Source organism: Aquarana catesbeiana, linkage group LG01, assembly GCF_042186555.1.
Source record: "Aquarana catesbeiana isolate 2022-GZ linkage group LG01, ASM4218655v1, whole genome shotgun sequence".
In the NCBI taxonomy this organism is placed as follows: Eukaryota; Metazoa; Chordata; class Amphibia; order Anura; family Ranidae; genus Aquarana; species Aquarana catesbeiana.
Window position 1 is genome coordinate 884,318,029 of NC_133324.1, and position 16,582 is coordinate 884,334,610.

A 16,582-nucleotide genomic window follows, 5' to 3' on the forward strand; every position below is an offset into this window, starting at 1 on the left:
TTCATCAACGCCCATTACAGCTGTTTCTACTAAGGAACTGGGACAGAGACGCAAGTTCCCTGGAATCAAGGGTCTTGTTACCCTCCAGGGTAAAAAGAAGCATGTGGTGGTGGAGGACGCACTTGCACCTAACAAGAGGTCTACCACGGTCCATTCCTTTATCCCAGAGGATCACGACAGATGCGAGTTCCTGGGGATGGGGAGCCCATCTCAGCAACACAATGGCACAGGGAGAATGGTCCTCAAGGGAAGCAAGAGCTTCATCGAATCAGAGAGAGCATCTAGTGGTTCAGAGAGCCGTGCAGGCATTTCAGATGGAAATCAGGGGTCACAGTCTCCAGATTCTATCTGACAATATCGCTACTGTTGCGTACTTTTACAAACAGGGAGGTATGAGCAGTCGGATACTTCGATCTATCGCCCAGGAGATTTTATCATGGGCAGAAGGAAATCTAGCCACAATTACAGCAGTGCACCTGAAGGGGACACAAAACTGTCTGGCAGATTATCTCAGCCACTACCGGGTATGTGGAGACAATTGGTCCCTTCATCCTGAAATCTTTGCGGGTCTCACCGACAGATGGGGATGTCTCAAAGCAGACCTGTTCGCAGATCAGAACAATCGCAAGACAGAGAAGTTATTTTCTCTGAACCCAGCGGATCAATCATTGGGGATTGATGCTCTGGCGAATCCGTGGCCATTCGGTCTCTGTTACACCTTCCCGCCGATCAGGCTAATTCTGGAAGTCCTCCCGAAAGTTTCTTCTAGAAGAAACAGATCTTATCCTAATAGCCCCTTTTTGGCCCAAGAGGCCATGGTTTTCCCTGTTACTGACTCTGGTATCAGGGCCTCCACTGAGTCTTCCAAAGACAGAAGACTTATTATCGCAGGGTCCAGTTTCGCACCCACAGGTGGTTTCCTCAAGCTTGACGGCCTGGTATCTGAAGAAAAGATACTAAGTGCCTAGAGGTTCTCTGACAAAGTAGTCAAGACCCTGGTAAATTGCAGAAAACCAGTCACTAGAGCCATATATTCCAAGGTTTGGAAGAAATTTAACTTAACTGGTTATCTGAAAATCAAAGATTAACTCATGATGTTCCTTCGATTTTGGAATTTTTTCAAGAGGGTGTCGACAAAGGTCTTTCAGTTAGTACCTTAATGGTACAGGCGGCAGCTATCAGTGTTTTTCTCCAAATTTCTCTCTTGGAAAATCCCACTATAGCTGGATTCTTCAAATCAATTTCTAGGTCCAGGCCAGTAGTGGTTAGAAGTTGTCCAACCTGGGACCTGTCCCTGGTGCTTCAAACTCTGGTAGAATTCACTTTTGAGCCCCTAGAGGATATTTCAGTTAAGTTACTTACCTTAAACAATTTTTCTTGTGGCAGTTACCTCAGCTCATAGGGTAAGTGTGTTACAGGCCCTACCAGTGAGGGAGCCTTTCCTCACAATTTTTGAGGATCGGTCATTTGAAAACTGATCCTGGATTTCGGCCTAAAGTGGCCAGTACATTCCACAGTTCTCAGGACATTGTACTGCCAAACTTGTGTAGTTCGCCAAAGGGCGACCAAGAAAGAAAATGTAGTTTTTTAGATGTGAGAAGACCTTTAGAAAAACAGACACCTTGTTTGTCCTCTTTTCAGGAGCACACAAGTGAAAGAGTGCATCTAAAGCCACCTTGGCTAGATGGATAAAGCAAACTATTTTTGAAACTTACAAAATTAGGGAAGTTCCTCCGCCTTTTGTCACTGCGCACTCAACAAGAGCCTTGTCTGTGTCTTGGGCTGAGAGGGCTGGAGCCTCAACGGAACAAATTTGCAGGGCTGCCACAGTTTTTCGACCTTCATTAAACATTATTCATTAAACATTATCGCCTTGGTCTCCTATCTGCTCAGGAGCAGGCGTTTGGTCGTAAGGTCCTTCAGGCAGTTGTCCCTCCCTAGACTGGTAATTTCTGGCTCATGATCTCATGGGCTGTCCTGGAAGACGCTTAGAGAAAAGCTGAGTTAGACTTACCGGTAACTCCTTTTCTGAGAGTCTTCCAGGATAGCCGGATTCCCATCCGGTTTTGTCTTGAAGTTATGTGTATTATACATATGTTTTACAGGGACATCCTACGGTTCTCAAGAATACTGATATGGGGCCTGGAGGACCGCCCTTTTATCTGGTGGGGGTTAACGTGTTTCCTGTCCTGGTAAGAGGAGCCCTAGGTCTCATGGGCTGTTCTGGAAGACTCTCAGAAAAGGAGTTACTGGTAAGTCTAATTAAGCTTTTTCTTTTTGCATTCCCATACTTCTCTTTTAACATAGATCTGACCTTTCCAAGCCTATTCGCATTTCCTGCAGAATGGAAAACCCTTTGAAGTCTGTGGACACGTTTTTACTTAGGGCTCCTTCACACCAACGGCACTGGACTGCATTGCCCAATGTGGTTCCAATAGGAGGAGGACAAGGAAAATAGCCTTATTTCCTATAGTTTCAGTTCACATCTATTTATAGATTTTTGCACATTACAAAAAGAAATCATCACGGCACCATGGTTAATATGGTGTCAGGGTGATTGAAGCACATTATTTCTCTTATTACATTGTAATATAAAATGAAATACTGGTAGTTCAACTCACCATAATACAGAATCAGTGGGAGCCCTGAGCGTGTCACTTGCCAGCATCACCTGCCTTCAGATGGGGCTTGTCATTTTCTACATCGCCTGTTATCAGATGCAGATTGTCAGTGCTAGTGACAGTATCCCTGTTGTCCCAGAGTGAAGCCTGCACAGTAATGGTGGTCTTCTTTTAGATGCAGAAATGCAGCAAAGCAGGGGGGCAGTGAGAGACAGTGGCGTCTCCAGCTTTCATATTTAGGGGGGGCACATGGGGGGACAGGGACAAAAGTAGGGGGGCCAACTATAAAATGCAATAATATATACACACACACACACACACACACACACACACACACACACACACACACATATAAATACACAGTGTCTTGAAAAAGTATTGGTGGTTGCTGCCAGGTGGAGGGGAGGACAGAGTGGGAGCAGTTAGGTGGAGGGGAGGACAGGGTGGATGTAGCCAGGTGGTAGGGAGGACAGGGTGGGAGCAGCCGGGTGGAGGGGAGGACAGGATGGATGCAGCCAGATGGAGGGGAGGACAGGGTGGATGTAGCCAGGTGGAGGGGAGGACAGGGTGGGAGCAGCCAGGTGGAGGGGAGGACAGGGTAGATGCAGCCAGGTGGAAGGGAGGACAGGGTGGATGTAGCCAGGTGGAGTGGAGGACAGGGTGGGAGCAGCCAGGTGGAGGGAAGGAAAGGGTGGAAGCAGCCAGGTGGGGGGAGGAAAGGGTGGGAGCAGCCAGGTGGAGAGGAGGACAGGGTAGATGCAGCCAGGTGGAGGGGAGGACAGGGTGGGAGCAGCCAGGTGGAGGGGAGGACAGAGTAGATGCAGCCAGGTGGAGGGGAGGACAGGGTGGGAGCAGCCAGGTTGAGGGGGGGGCAGGGTGGGAGCAGCCAGGTGGAGGGGAGGAAACGGTGGATGTAGCCAGTGATATGGTCCTGTACCTCTATGGAAGCCTGCACCCCGCCCCCCCTCATCCCCCTCGCTCCCTCCACCTGGAGGTAAGTTCTTACCTTGGAGGTTAATAATAGAATCACTGTCTCCCTCCACCCGATAGCTTCGTGGTCCCTCTTCTCCTCTCTTCCCCCTCCCGCTCGGCATGCTGGGGGCTGCAGTCCTCTCAGGGAATCATCCTGTGGCCTGCTGGTATTCAGGACTACATGTCCCATAATCCTCTGGCTGCTAGTTTCCCAGCCATTGGCCCTGAATGTAGCCAATAGGAGGACATTGCCAGGTGCCTTGGCTCAAGGAGAAGAAGGGGTAGAAATCCACTGCAGCTGTGGCTCTGCCTGTGTCACTCGCTTCACAGAGCCTGTCAGTTTCGGCGCCGCTGCCCTGTGTCAGCAACGACTGATGGGGGGTCAGCATCAGCACAGCCTGCTTATTATTTTCTTGGGAGGGGCAAACAAGCCAGAAAAAAGGGGTTCAAAAACCAACTGCAACATAGGTAAAAACATAAGTAAAAAAAGTTGCATCCTAGCATGGCCACTGAAAAACACATGCCATTGTATGCGTATTATGCACAAGCTATCACATTTGCAATGGTGTGAAAGAGGCTTCAGGAGGAAAATTTTACTTGTTATTACTTTTGGCTGCTGTGTTACTGAGCTGCACAGACATTACTATGAGTTTATTTTACCATAAAATTAGACTAAATCGTCATATTTTCAATTGTTTCTACAGTAAAGCCGGAATTCCGTTACATTGGCAACATGCATGGAAACGAAGTGGTTGGCAGGGAGTTACTGATCTATCTTGCCCAGTATTTGTGCTCAGAATATCTCCTTGGCAATCCCAGGATCCAGGAATTGATCAACACTACAAGGATCCACCTCTTTCCTTCAATGAACCCAGATGGCTATGAGTTGGCATCCGAAGAGGTAAAACTAATTTATGCTGTTGAGTTTTAGTGGTCAAAATGTTGTGCTTATTCTCTAGCCCTACTCTGATAGCTATTACATTTCTAGGTGATTCATAGAGTATTAAAAAAAATACAGCATAAAATCAATTCCTATAAATCACTTTTATAACTTCATAAATTGCATTGTATTTTTCATCATCCCTTGGCCTGGCGGATCAACTCTGCCTACTTCTCGGTGCATGCATGGTCACCTGCACCTTTGTAGCAAAATCTCAGTACTTTGGTCCCCATTTTACACCTGATTGATTGTCACCACTTTGAAAGGGCAAACAGACTTGTTTTGTATTCAGTGTGTGGCTGCTATGTGTATCCATTCTTGATATATGGCATCCGCCTTCACAGGTGAAATTGAATTAGCTCTTGGAAACCCACAGTGATAAAGTACACAGAACAGTGGTTTTCATCAAACTACATGTAGCGGGTGCCCCTCAGCCCGCCCGCACCGAAATGAACACTTACAGGCTTTAGTGACACAGAGCCTGTCAGCAACTCCAGGTGAATTCTCCCCCCTTCCTCTCCTCACTGAACTCTCTGTATGCGAACGGTGCTGTCAGGGACTCAGCTGGCCATTCTGCTCCCTCCCCTGCCTCCTCATTGGCAGGGGGAGGAGAGCCAATCACAGAGCAGCTGCAGCAAAGTATTCTGTGGCATGTAGTCCCCAACGCAGGTGGCCCCATTGTAATCTTCTGGGGGAGAGGAGGAAAAGTCACTACGAGGCTGCTGGGGAGCTGAAGGAGAGACTACGAGGCAAGGAGAAGACAGAACGCTGGAGATAGGTGCTGTGATCCAGGGTCAGTGTGCCTGTCGCATTTCCACAGCCGATCACAGATATCCCACCAGACAGGGACCCCGGGTGCATTTCCAGGTGCATTCCTGGAGAGGCATTCCAGTTGTTGGATGGCCAGTCAGTTCCCTCCGTTTTATTGCTCCTCTCCCTGTCCCCCCCCCTTTTTTCCCCCCTCCCCCTTCCCCACTTAACATTTTTGTATTCAAACTTTGCAAGTTGCCTCTATCCTTGACTATGAAAAAGCGATAATGCGCAAAACGCGTCGTCAAGGCAACCTTATGACAGAGGTCCTACTCAGAACCATGCCACGGTGAATATCCATCCATCCACTCTCGGGAGCTTCACATTGCCCACAGCAGCGCTTTCCATCTACATTGCTGGCTCTATCATTTCCCTCCTGGCTGGTGGTTCATGTTTTACCATTGGATTCCCTGAGTGACACCGTCTTTCATTGAGGCTTTTCTACTTAGAGGGGACACAGACCAGTGAGTTATCAGCTCAGCGTCACCAGCCGACTCTCCGGCGGCTCCTCTGTACATCATTCCACTCCTTGTTGGCTTTATTTATGTTACCACTGGATTCCCTGAGTGACACCGTCTCTTACTGAGGCTTTTTACCTAGAGGGGACACAGACCGGTGAGTCAGCAGCTCAGCATCATCAGCTGACTCTCCGACGGCTCCCCTGTGTGAAGCCACGCCCTCTCCCTCCAGCTGGGCTGACGTCATCGCCCCTCGGCACGGAGCCTCAGCGAGACTTCTCTCCTCACGGTGGAACTTTTGCTTGTCCTCATGTTACATCTACGAAGCCGTCCTCTGGAACCGGTGAGCCAACTCCTCTGGATCCCACAGCCAGTGGGGAGAGTGTGAGTCTCCAGTGTCTGCTCGTTTGGGCTTCTACCTCCCCTCCATCCCCCTTCAATTTGATTTCAGCCTGGGGCTAGGTTAGTTGGATGGATCTCCCGTTTAGGCTTCCTGTTGCTGATTGGACTTTATGTCTGTTCTATAATCCTAATCCAAGTGCAGTATAGTGCTGTGTTATTATGGGACTATTTTTATAATTTGTTTTACCATCTGCTTTTATAATCTATTTCTATTAAATGTCTCATTTTTCATTTTGGACTGCTGCTTTTTGTCTTTGTGACATTCAGAGCGCTGAACATTCTTTGTTTTTTGCTTTAGATCTGTATCTATCAGTTATGGTTGGTCCAGCTGCACTGGTTTCCTGTCCCCCCCTCCCCCGCACCCCCCCCCCCTCCCTCCCTCCCCCGAGTTCAAGTCATGCTATTTTACACAGTACATGTTATGTACCACATGGTATGTTGATTGTAAATTATAAATGATATGTCATTTATCACGTCTTGATTGAGCTCCCCGGGTGCACTCTTATTGGCGCTGGGATATTATTGTTGTTGGTTGTTCTGTGTCCTCAGGCAACCTGAAAGCCTCTCCCAGGATATCTCTCCTTTGGGCCTTCTGACGCAGGATTGGTGCCCTCCCCCCTTTTTACAAGAGACACTGCATGCAGACAATGTTGTCTTTCTGTCAGTTAAACTTGTAGAATCCTGTGTTACACTTAAACCCTGCTGAGCATTTACAATATATACCTTGCTTACCCAGATACTGCCAGCATACTGCACATCACTCTGCTTATCAGTATATCTCCAATGCACCACCAAAAGAGCTAGCTGAAGATGCAAGTTCTTCATTTCTTCTGAGAGACTAAAACATAACCCTATCGCAAGTGATAAAATCCATTGGTGCCAATAAGGGCCCATTCTTTCACCCACGACTCTGGTTACTAAGCGAGCGGGCTTAGGACCTAAAGGTTAAGTCAGTTGCATTCAACTAAATACTGTGTTTGAAAAGTTATTTCGGACTGTGGTGTTGAGGTACAGAAGGGAGCGGTCTGACATAAGAAAGGGTCATTCCTCTGCCCTCCTCCTGCCTTGACTCATAGAGCCCAATTTAAGTAGGGTTATTAGTTAATCTGTTGAAGTGTTCTCATCATACTGCAATCTGTCGTTATTTTGTAGTTATCTCTGCTTCCAGGATTATTCGCCTTAGGGAGTCCCCTGGAAGTAGCCAGATCATATTGCTCAAATCTTTTAGTAATTAAGACACAGCTATTCTATTTGGATTACACCTAACAGTCACGTTATTATATTGTCACTGTATTACTCTGTACCGAAAGAAAGTGTTCAGTAGAAATATACTTCTGGTTCACTACCGCCTGTGTCTAACATTGCTCTCTAGCCGTTTCAATACCGGGCATTTTCACCCCCTTCCTTCCCAGACCAATTTTTAGTTTTCGGCGCTGTCGCACTTTAAACGACAATTGCGCGGTCGTGCGACGTTGTACCCAAACAAAAGTGACATCTTTTTTTCCCCACAAATAGAGCTTTCTTTTTGGTGGTATTTGATCACCTCTGCGGTTTTTATTTTTTGCGCTATAAACAAAAGAAGAGCGACAATTTTGAAAGAAACACAATATTTTTTACTTTTTGCTATAATAAATATCCCAATTTAAAAAAAAAAAAATTTTTTCCTCAGTTTCGGCCGATACGTATTCTTCTACATATTTTTGGTAAAAAAAATCGCAATAGGCGTATATTGTTTGGTTTGCGCAAAAGTTATAGTGTCTATAAAATACGGGATAGATTTATGGCATTTTTTTAAAAAAATGTTTTTTTTTTTTTTTTTTACTAGTAATAGCGGCGATCGCAATTTTTTTTCATGACTGCGACATTATGGCAGACACATCAGACACTTTTGACACATTTTTGGGACCATTCACATTTATACAGCGATGAATGCTATAAAATTGCATTGATTACTGTGTAAATGTGACAGGCAGTGAAGGGGTTAACCACTAGGGGGCGGGGAGGGGTTAAATGTGTTTCCTAGGGAATGCTTCTAACTGTAGGGGGAGGAGGGGCACAAGGGGAGGAGACCGATCAGTGTTCCGCTGTTCTGGGAACACAGATCGGTCTCTGAGCTGACAGGACGTGGATCTGTGTGTTTACACACACAGATCCCCGTTCCGGCCCGGTTAACGGGCAATCGTGGGTGCCCGGCGGACATCGCGGCCTCCGGGTCCTGAGCAACGCGGCGAGCGTGCGCCCCCGGGGGCGCGCGCGTGCCCCCTAGACGGCCGGGAACCCGAGGCCGTCATATGACGTCCACCCAGGATGGGAGAAAAACGGGTGTAAAAAGCACAGTGTATCCAGACATTTTAGAGACCACCACAACAGGGACCCCTCAGGCCTTGTTTTTTATGCTATTGATAAAATCAAAGGGAACTGGAGGGGCGACAACAAGAAAATTAAAGTGTCGAAAACGAAACTAGATGGATTTTCCAGCTAGACACACTACAACCATCAGGAATGAATATAGATGTCGACCTAAATTGCTTTCTCACTAACTATTAGTACTACCAGTAAACTACCACTATTAGTAAGCTTAATCTTTTTTGACGTGAAAAATAAAAAAGGTTCCTGACGTATGACATTAATTTTAGGCTCCATGATGACACAAACACCATCTTCCCTCGGTCTCCTTCCTACCCCTCTTATTTTATCCCCCTTTTTTATCATTTTTATTTTAATTTTATTATAAAATTTTTATAATTTTTTTTCATATTTAGTTAACTTTTTATTTTACAATATTGCATGTACATAGTGACATGCAATTTATTTTTAGTACTTTGGAGCAATAAATATTAAACATTTCTATGTATATGTATTTTAAATTTTATTTTTTATATTTCTATGTATAATTCGTCAGGTATACTTAATTATACTGTGCGAGTAATTAATACTGCCCCTGCCTATGATGATTCTTTACGGGTTTATTTTCCATCTTGATAGAGTAAATCTGTGGCTCAGAGTGACACATACTCGAACGGAGAAGTTTTTTTCGCACGGGGTCACCGTATAATCCAAACATACCCCGCACATTCTACAAGAAAATGGCCGCGGACTCAGGCATGTTAAATAACCTATAGCCTACATAGATCTTGCAGAACCTACAAGAAAATGGCCACGGACTTCGGCCTGCAAAATAGCATATACCTATCAATTGCTCTATTGGGCTTCGGTCTGCAAAATCTCTCACAAAATGGCCACGGATTTCCCTTTGTTCTATTTCCTGTTTTTACAACACTAGGGATATTCCACCAAAGGTTTATACACATGGCTCCGGTCTGCAATAGCCACATGCAAGATGGCCGCGCAAAAACCTAAGGGAAAATGGCCGCCGGAGGTTTCCGGTGTGCAGGCATGCAGCACATCGCACAGTATAAAAGGAGGGGAGGTGACGCAAAGGGGGCACGCTCCAGTTGATGTCCCTATGATGAAACAAGTAGGGCGTGGCCTATTTTGACGCTTTTGCATCATCTCTCAAAGGATCACCAACTTAAATCTGACGCTCTCCTGTTTTGATGACATTTGGTTGCCTATTATAAACTGCTTAAATGTGAGTACCATTCTGTCATCTGCATTCAATAAAGAGTGTTTTGTGGTTTTACGCTATGGAATCTCCTCTTTCTTCTCTTATGCCTAAAACGTCACCGTGACCCAGAAACAGCCTGTGGATTGCAGCACAGTGGCAATTGGGTGAAGATGAATAAAATTTCTCATTATTTCATCCAAGGAGTACACATGTTCTAAACAGAGCCAATGCTAATGCATTTCAGCCTATCAAGGCCTTACTCATAGTCTATAGACTATGAACAAGGCCTTGACAGGCTGAAATGCATTAGTGTTGGCTCTGTTTGGAAGAGTTGTACTCCTTGGATGAAATAAAGAGAAATTTTATTCATCCTTACCTGACAAGCCTGCCTCTCCAAAAATCTGGGAGAAACTGCAGATATAACCAGTGACACAGGCTTGCCTATCTACAACATCTAAATGATTCAGAGAAGGATTGGGAGAAAGTGCTGTGTTCTTATGAAACCAAAATTCAGCTCTCTCGCCTGTGAGTGCCAATGCTTTTTAATATCGTTTTTTTATCTTTTAATAAATTGTGCTACACGATGCCTGCTTGGTGCTTTTTTCGCTTCCCTCATCCACTCTTTAATGGCAATTTAATATATTTTTCGTGAAACTGTTTGTTTCTTACTGTGTTTTTCTGCCTCCATGTAATATTCTCCTTGAGTCTCCAAGCCTCTCCCTTTCCCCTTTGCTTCCATTATTTTGGAACGAGCAGTGCACAATAGTTGCAGACATGTATACTCAAATACCACAGCCCCCCCGCCCCCAATAACCCTAGTGCAGCTGCCAGAAAAATCAAACACCACCCACAGTGTCTTACAATCTAATTAATAAATGTGTTCTAGCGCTACTCAATAAAATTTGCAACCCCCATGGAACATGCATATGGTACAATAGGGTGAAATCATAATTGTGAAACAAATGTGGAAATAAAGAATTGAAGTCTAAGGTAATAGAATGAGTCTTTTCAAATATATATTCCTCAGTCACCAAAACTTCACCGTGATACTTCTTAATTGAGTGAGTAAAAGAACATTTTCTGATTTTTTTGAACCAGGCCAGAAGGTTTTCAGTAAATTGATGCACTCCCTAATGGGCACCAAGCTTTGATTTTTACTCAGTTTAGAGATAGGTTAGAAGAAAAACATCTCTATAGTGTTATGTATAGATATTTGGAAAAGATCAGACTATTGTACTCACTAAAAAAAAAAAAAAATTATGTCACTGTCACATCACTTAGAAGCTTTGTGCCATTCACTAAGCCCAGGGGCAAATTTCCTTGCAAAGTTAACAGTCTATTTGCCATAAGTGGATCAACCCCAGTTCCCTCAAGTCACCCTGGCAACCAGTTTAGCATGTTGGGGACCCTAGTTTTCTCCCCTTCATTTAAGTATTACAAGTTCATCACTGCCCAACCCCTAATCTGCTGCTGGATAGTAAATTAACTGTACTTACTGTATTAACACTGCTCTTTCTTCATGTCAGCAGGTTCCCAATGTTGAATTACCAGCAATATAAAAGATAAACCTAAATTACTTCCACATCCTCATCCTGGCCATACATTACACAATTTTCTTGTACAATTTTCCTTTAGATTTACCAAAACCATATATTATGAGGTCTAACCTAAACACTTTCAATTTCTATGCAATCAGGCAGGCCCTTGTACTACAGTACATAGTTGAAGTTAAAACTAAAGGAAATTGTATATGAAAATTGTAAAATGTAAGGCCGGCCTAAACCTGGTACACACAATGAGATTATCGGATGATTGTCTATTTTTTTTCCCTGCATGCTGGTCTCATATCGTAAATGAAGAGGTTGTTAAAGTTATGAAAAATTCTCGTATGACAAAATAAAATTTCAAAAGTGATGTAACATATTGCTTTGTATTTGTAATGTATTTTCATACGAAAACTGTACTGATTAAATGAAAATCGTACGATCTGGTATTGTACGAGAAAAAATTTCATGTTTGTACCTTATTTTTAATTTCGGACAAACTGACGTGATCCGCTCTTGTAAGCTGCATATTAATGATCAGATTATCGTACGATTGCTTCAAAAGTGGTATTTTTTGTTCAATTTTCTGTGTGTACTAGGCTTTATGCAGTATGAACATAGCAAACTAATATAAACTTAGATTTGAGTTCCCTGTATTTAAATTGCATTACATTTTTTAAAAATAATTATGTTACTTTATTAAAAAGGCAATCTTTACTAATCTGCTTTAAGATCATCTTTAACAATCTTTATTTGGGAATTTGAAGGCTATAAGAAACGAAAAGCACAATCCTTGTGGAAAGAACCTGTGCTGATCAATCAGGGTACTTTTCAGGAGGTTTGTAATCCGTTGCAATGTATTTCTCTTACAGGGTGCTGGATACAATGGATGGACAAATGGAAGAATGACAGCTCAGAACATTGATCTTAATAGAAATTTTCCTGATCTGACTTCTGAAGTTCATAAAATAATGAAAGTACGCTCAGCTCGTGTTGATCACCTGCCCATCCCTGAAACCTATTCGTGGGAGAGGGTATGATTTTTATTATTATTATTATTATTATTATTATTATTAGCATTATTATTATTACTATTATTATTATTATTATTATTATTATTAAAAGGTATACAACATATTCATGATGCGATATGTTAACTTTGAATGGCAAAATTAACTAAGCAAGAAGGATTGCTTAATAAATATGCAGGGCCAGCTTTCCATCTCGGGGGCCTGGAGACAAAGAAGAGTTGGCGCCCCAAAGCAACACATTCCTGCCAGAATTTCCTCTTTGCATTTAACATAATCTTGTTTTTCTGGTACTGGTACTTTAGAATATTGTCAGAATAAGTAAAAAGGCTAAGGATATTTTATACATAGTCACAATGATCCAGCTTGGACCAATGTAACTATGGGTATACCTGGCAGATGGTCCTGGAAGCTGGAAATCACAGTAGACACCGCTATTCCAGTGCTTCTGGCTCCCGTGCTAAGCAGCTACCCTATAGCATTCTGAACACAGAAGGTTGGCTGCTCGGCATAGGTGCTGTTCAGAGAACGCTTTGCATTTCCTGACTGAATGCAAAGCATTCTCTAATTGAATGAGGCGGAGAGGCGGGGAAGTGATGTTATACTCTCTACCTTGTCCAATTAGAAGCTGATCACCAGATGAAAACAGAGAGAAAAAAGTAAAAAAATTAATTGCAGCAATCACATCCAATGTTTGGTAAGCTACAATATATATATTTTTTGTTTCTGGGTTTAGTTACACTTTGGTGGGTTTTGTAGTGCTTTAAAGCAAGCAGATGTAGATGGAAAGCATTTTATTCCGGAAGTGTGGTTGAAGGTATCACCAATGTGAAAGTATCAACTATCTTACATGTTATATACAGTAGTTGCTTTTAACTTCATAAAAGTTATTGTTTAGCCCAGAGTTGTTCTTTAACTTATGTGTAACTGGGTAAATATTGGTGGATTTAGAATACCTCAAAGTACAGATAAAATGTCTCATTATATCTACGTGTCAAATTCCCTCTTACATTGTTCTGTCAATCATTGATTCTCTCGGTTGCAAGTCTAAACCTCACACTCTCCTGATCTCATTAAACTTCATGTCGAGTTATAGGGAACTTATTATAAGTTCAGATGTGTGTGTAATGAGTTTCAGCCCTGATAAGGCTTAGCAAGGTATGAAAGACATTTGTGCCATCATTAAAAGCAATTATGGAGATTATTCAAAGAAACGGAAACAATTACTGTGACCATTCACCACTGAACTGTCATCTACATTTTCAATTAAAATTATTCATGTCTTGGTATATCAGAGTCATTGTTCCTTTCCTGTTGTCCTGTTCCTGATGGACAATTTTGGATTATATGGAATCATTTTGAATACAGAATAACTTGATAATGATATTTTTTTAGGATGCATTGGTGCTTGACCTCCTGTGTAATGCCGCGTACACACGGTCGGATTTTCCAACGGGGAATGTTCAATGGAAGCTTGTTGTCAGAAATTCCGACCGTGTGTAGGCTCCATCGGACATTTTCCGTCAGAGTTTCCGACAAACAAAATTTGAGATCTGGATCGCAAATTTTCCAACAACAAAATCCGTTGTCGTAAATTTCGATCGTGTGTACACAATTCCGACGCACAAAGTTCCACGCATGCTCAGAATCAAGCAGAAGAGCCGCACTGGCTATTGAACTTCATTTTTCTTGGCTCGTCATACGCGTTGTACGTCACCGCATTCTTGGCGATCGGAATTTACGACAAGATTTGTGTGACCGTGTGTGTGCAAGACAAGTTTGAGTCCACATCCGTTGGAGATAAAACATGGATTTTGTTGTCGGAATGTGCGTTCGTGTGTACGCGGCATAAGGCTTTTCTCAGCAATATGGAATCACGTTTGTACCTAATACAATAGATTTCTGATTCTATTAGTTTAGTCTGTATTCAGGGCCATTGCTAGGGTAGTGCAAGACTTGGAGCACCTCTGCTCTAAGTCCAAGCCAATGCACCCTCCAAGACCACATTATTTCTACCTTTATTAAATTACAGCTGTTTTTTTTTTTTTCAGACATTTCTGTTTAAATGTATTTTTTTTTTTTTTTACTTTTCACACAAAACACAAAAGCACATGTATAATTGTCAGTTCAATAGTGCATTCATTAATAGTACAATAAATATAGCAAGTCTGAATCAAAGTGAATAGTTGGCAATATACATACAAGGGTCCACAATAAGCACGAAGCACGAAAGTAATCTGTCAACAAGAATATAGAGATCAAAGGCTAAATTTGCCCAAATATATAATACAAGCACAATGTTGTGTTGTCATGGTATCAAACAATGTGTCTACAATAGATCCCCAGCCCTAAAAGGAGGGGAAGGGGAAGTTAGAATAATACAATACATAACTATTTTCTTGATTAATTATTTTTGCATACGTTTCAGAAAATTGAAAACTCTCAATATTACTCATCCAAAGTTATTTGTGATGACTGTTATTGTGTTTAAATTTCTAATTTGGAAATTACACTGTCAGATACAACCAGGCCACTTATACCCTTTATATATACCTTTGGTGCATGCATCAAATAGTCCAGCATTTTAGATAAGCTGATGAATGTATATCAACTTTTTCCCTTCCCGTCTTTCAGGACAGCCACATTGAGAGACCTTGGCTCCTCCTCTTCCTGGGAAACACTGCGCCAGCCCCCATAAATTTCCACCTCCCCCTGCCAGCCTCAGTTGTTTGTGTTTCCCCCAGTGGGGAGACACTGCTTTGGGAACCAGGCCTAAAACAGTCAGGGAGGCTGGGGGCTATATTACTAAAAAGTCCCTAACTAGGAGACAGGGGTCTCTGGGGCAGCGCAGGCTACATACCGGCCGCATCTTGTCCGCCTCCTCCACTTCGCAGAGCGCTGGTGGAATTCTGGGGGGGCCCTCTTTCACAGCCACAGGGCTGTTTGCAGGAAGCATCTCTGTCCCCCCTGTACAGGCTGCAGTGGAGCCGAGCGGGCCGGACGGCGGGTGACGTCATTTCCGGCGGGGGGGCGGAAGTGTGTCCTTTGACCCGCGACTTCCGGTTCCGGGCCGCGCGTCGCTGATAGAGGGCCGGGCACAGGCTGGAGAGGAGTTTGTTCACTGCACGGGCAGTGTGAAGACTCCACAGGCCGCCCACCAGCATGTCAGAAGCAGATGCTCAGACGGCTCTCAGCGATGCCAGCCTAAGGTAAGGGTACCCTGGGGAAGGGTTCCCCCTCTACCTAGGCTTTCCCTCCCCCCTTATGGTTCCTGTACTGGGGGGAGGGGAAGGAACCCCTCTAGGTGGGCAGAGGGGGGGAGACCAGGTCCCTCTTTTTTAAAGGAGGGACTTGAATCTCCCCATGGTTGTATTTCTGTGTGAGGCTTTGTGGGAATATTGATTGGTGTTTGGTTTTTTCATGTTTTTCAGAAATCTTCTGAGAAAAAGCCCCCACATAGCTCTAAGAGAAAGTGTGCCTCCAGTAGGGACACCCTGGAGGAGGCTTGGAAAAAGGTCTTATGTAAGAACTGTATTGATGCTCTTGTTGACGAAAGAACTTCTGAACAGGAGTCAGGGTTAGCAGCATCAGTTAAGGAATTATCTTCAACCTTCCAATCATTTAAGACCCTGTTTGAAAGGTTACAGGTTCCCCTTAAACCCTCACCTGCATCACAGAATACAACTCCACGCTTAGCACAGGACTCTGCATCTTCCCAACCAGGGGCCGCCACTTCAGCTGAAGTAGCAGGCACTTCCAGAGAGGAAGCAAGGGAGGAACCAGACAGTGCTACCTCCAGGTCTCAGGACGACTCGGAGGAAGAGAGTAGGGAGGGGGAGTGCAGGAAGCCCTCAAGGTACAAGTTGTCCCTTGATGAGGTAGAGGACCTCTTAAGGGTTATCCACACTACCCTGGGTATCCAGGAGGATAAAAAGACCCTATCTCTCCATGACCAGATGTATAGGGGCTTGAAAGAACAGAAAAGAAAGGTATTTCCTGTTCATGAGGTCCTAATAGAAACAGTCAAAAAAGAATGGCAGGATCCTGAACGGAAACCCTTCTTTTCTGGGGCCCTAAAAAGAAGATTCCCTTTTTCGGACGATCCTGCCTCAATCTGGAACAAAAACCCCAGATTGGACGCAGCATTCTCGCAAGTGTCCAGACACACAGATCTGGCCTTCGAGGATCTGGGAGCTCTGACAGATACCATGGACAAGAGAATTGATTCCCTGTTAAAAA

The 16,582-nt window shown here is 43.8% G+C and overlaps 1 protein-coding gene across 1 annotated transcript in view; it reads left to right on the forward strand.

The window, feature by feature from the left end:
- CPZ (carboxypeptidase Z) overlaps nucleotides 1-16,582 on the forward strand; it is a 170,873-nt gene that overhangs the window by 65,762 nt on the left and 88,529 nt on the right. Inside the window, exons 5-6 of the mRNA XM_073610824.1 lie at nucleotides 4,298-4,494; nucleotides 12,188-12,349. Coding sequence (XP_073466925.1) covers nucleotides 4,298-4,494; nucleotides 12,188-12,349 — 359 coding nt within the window. The remainder of the gene's footprint in view (nucleotides 1-4,297; nucleotides 4,495-12,187; nucleotides 12,350-16,582) is intronic.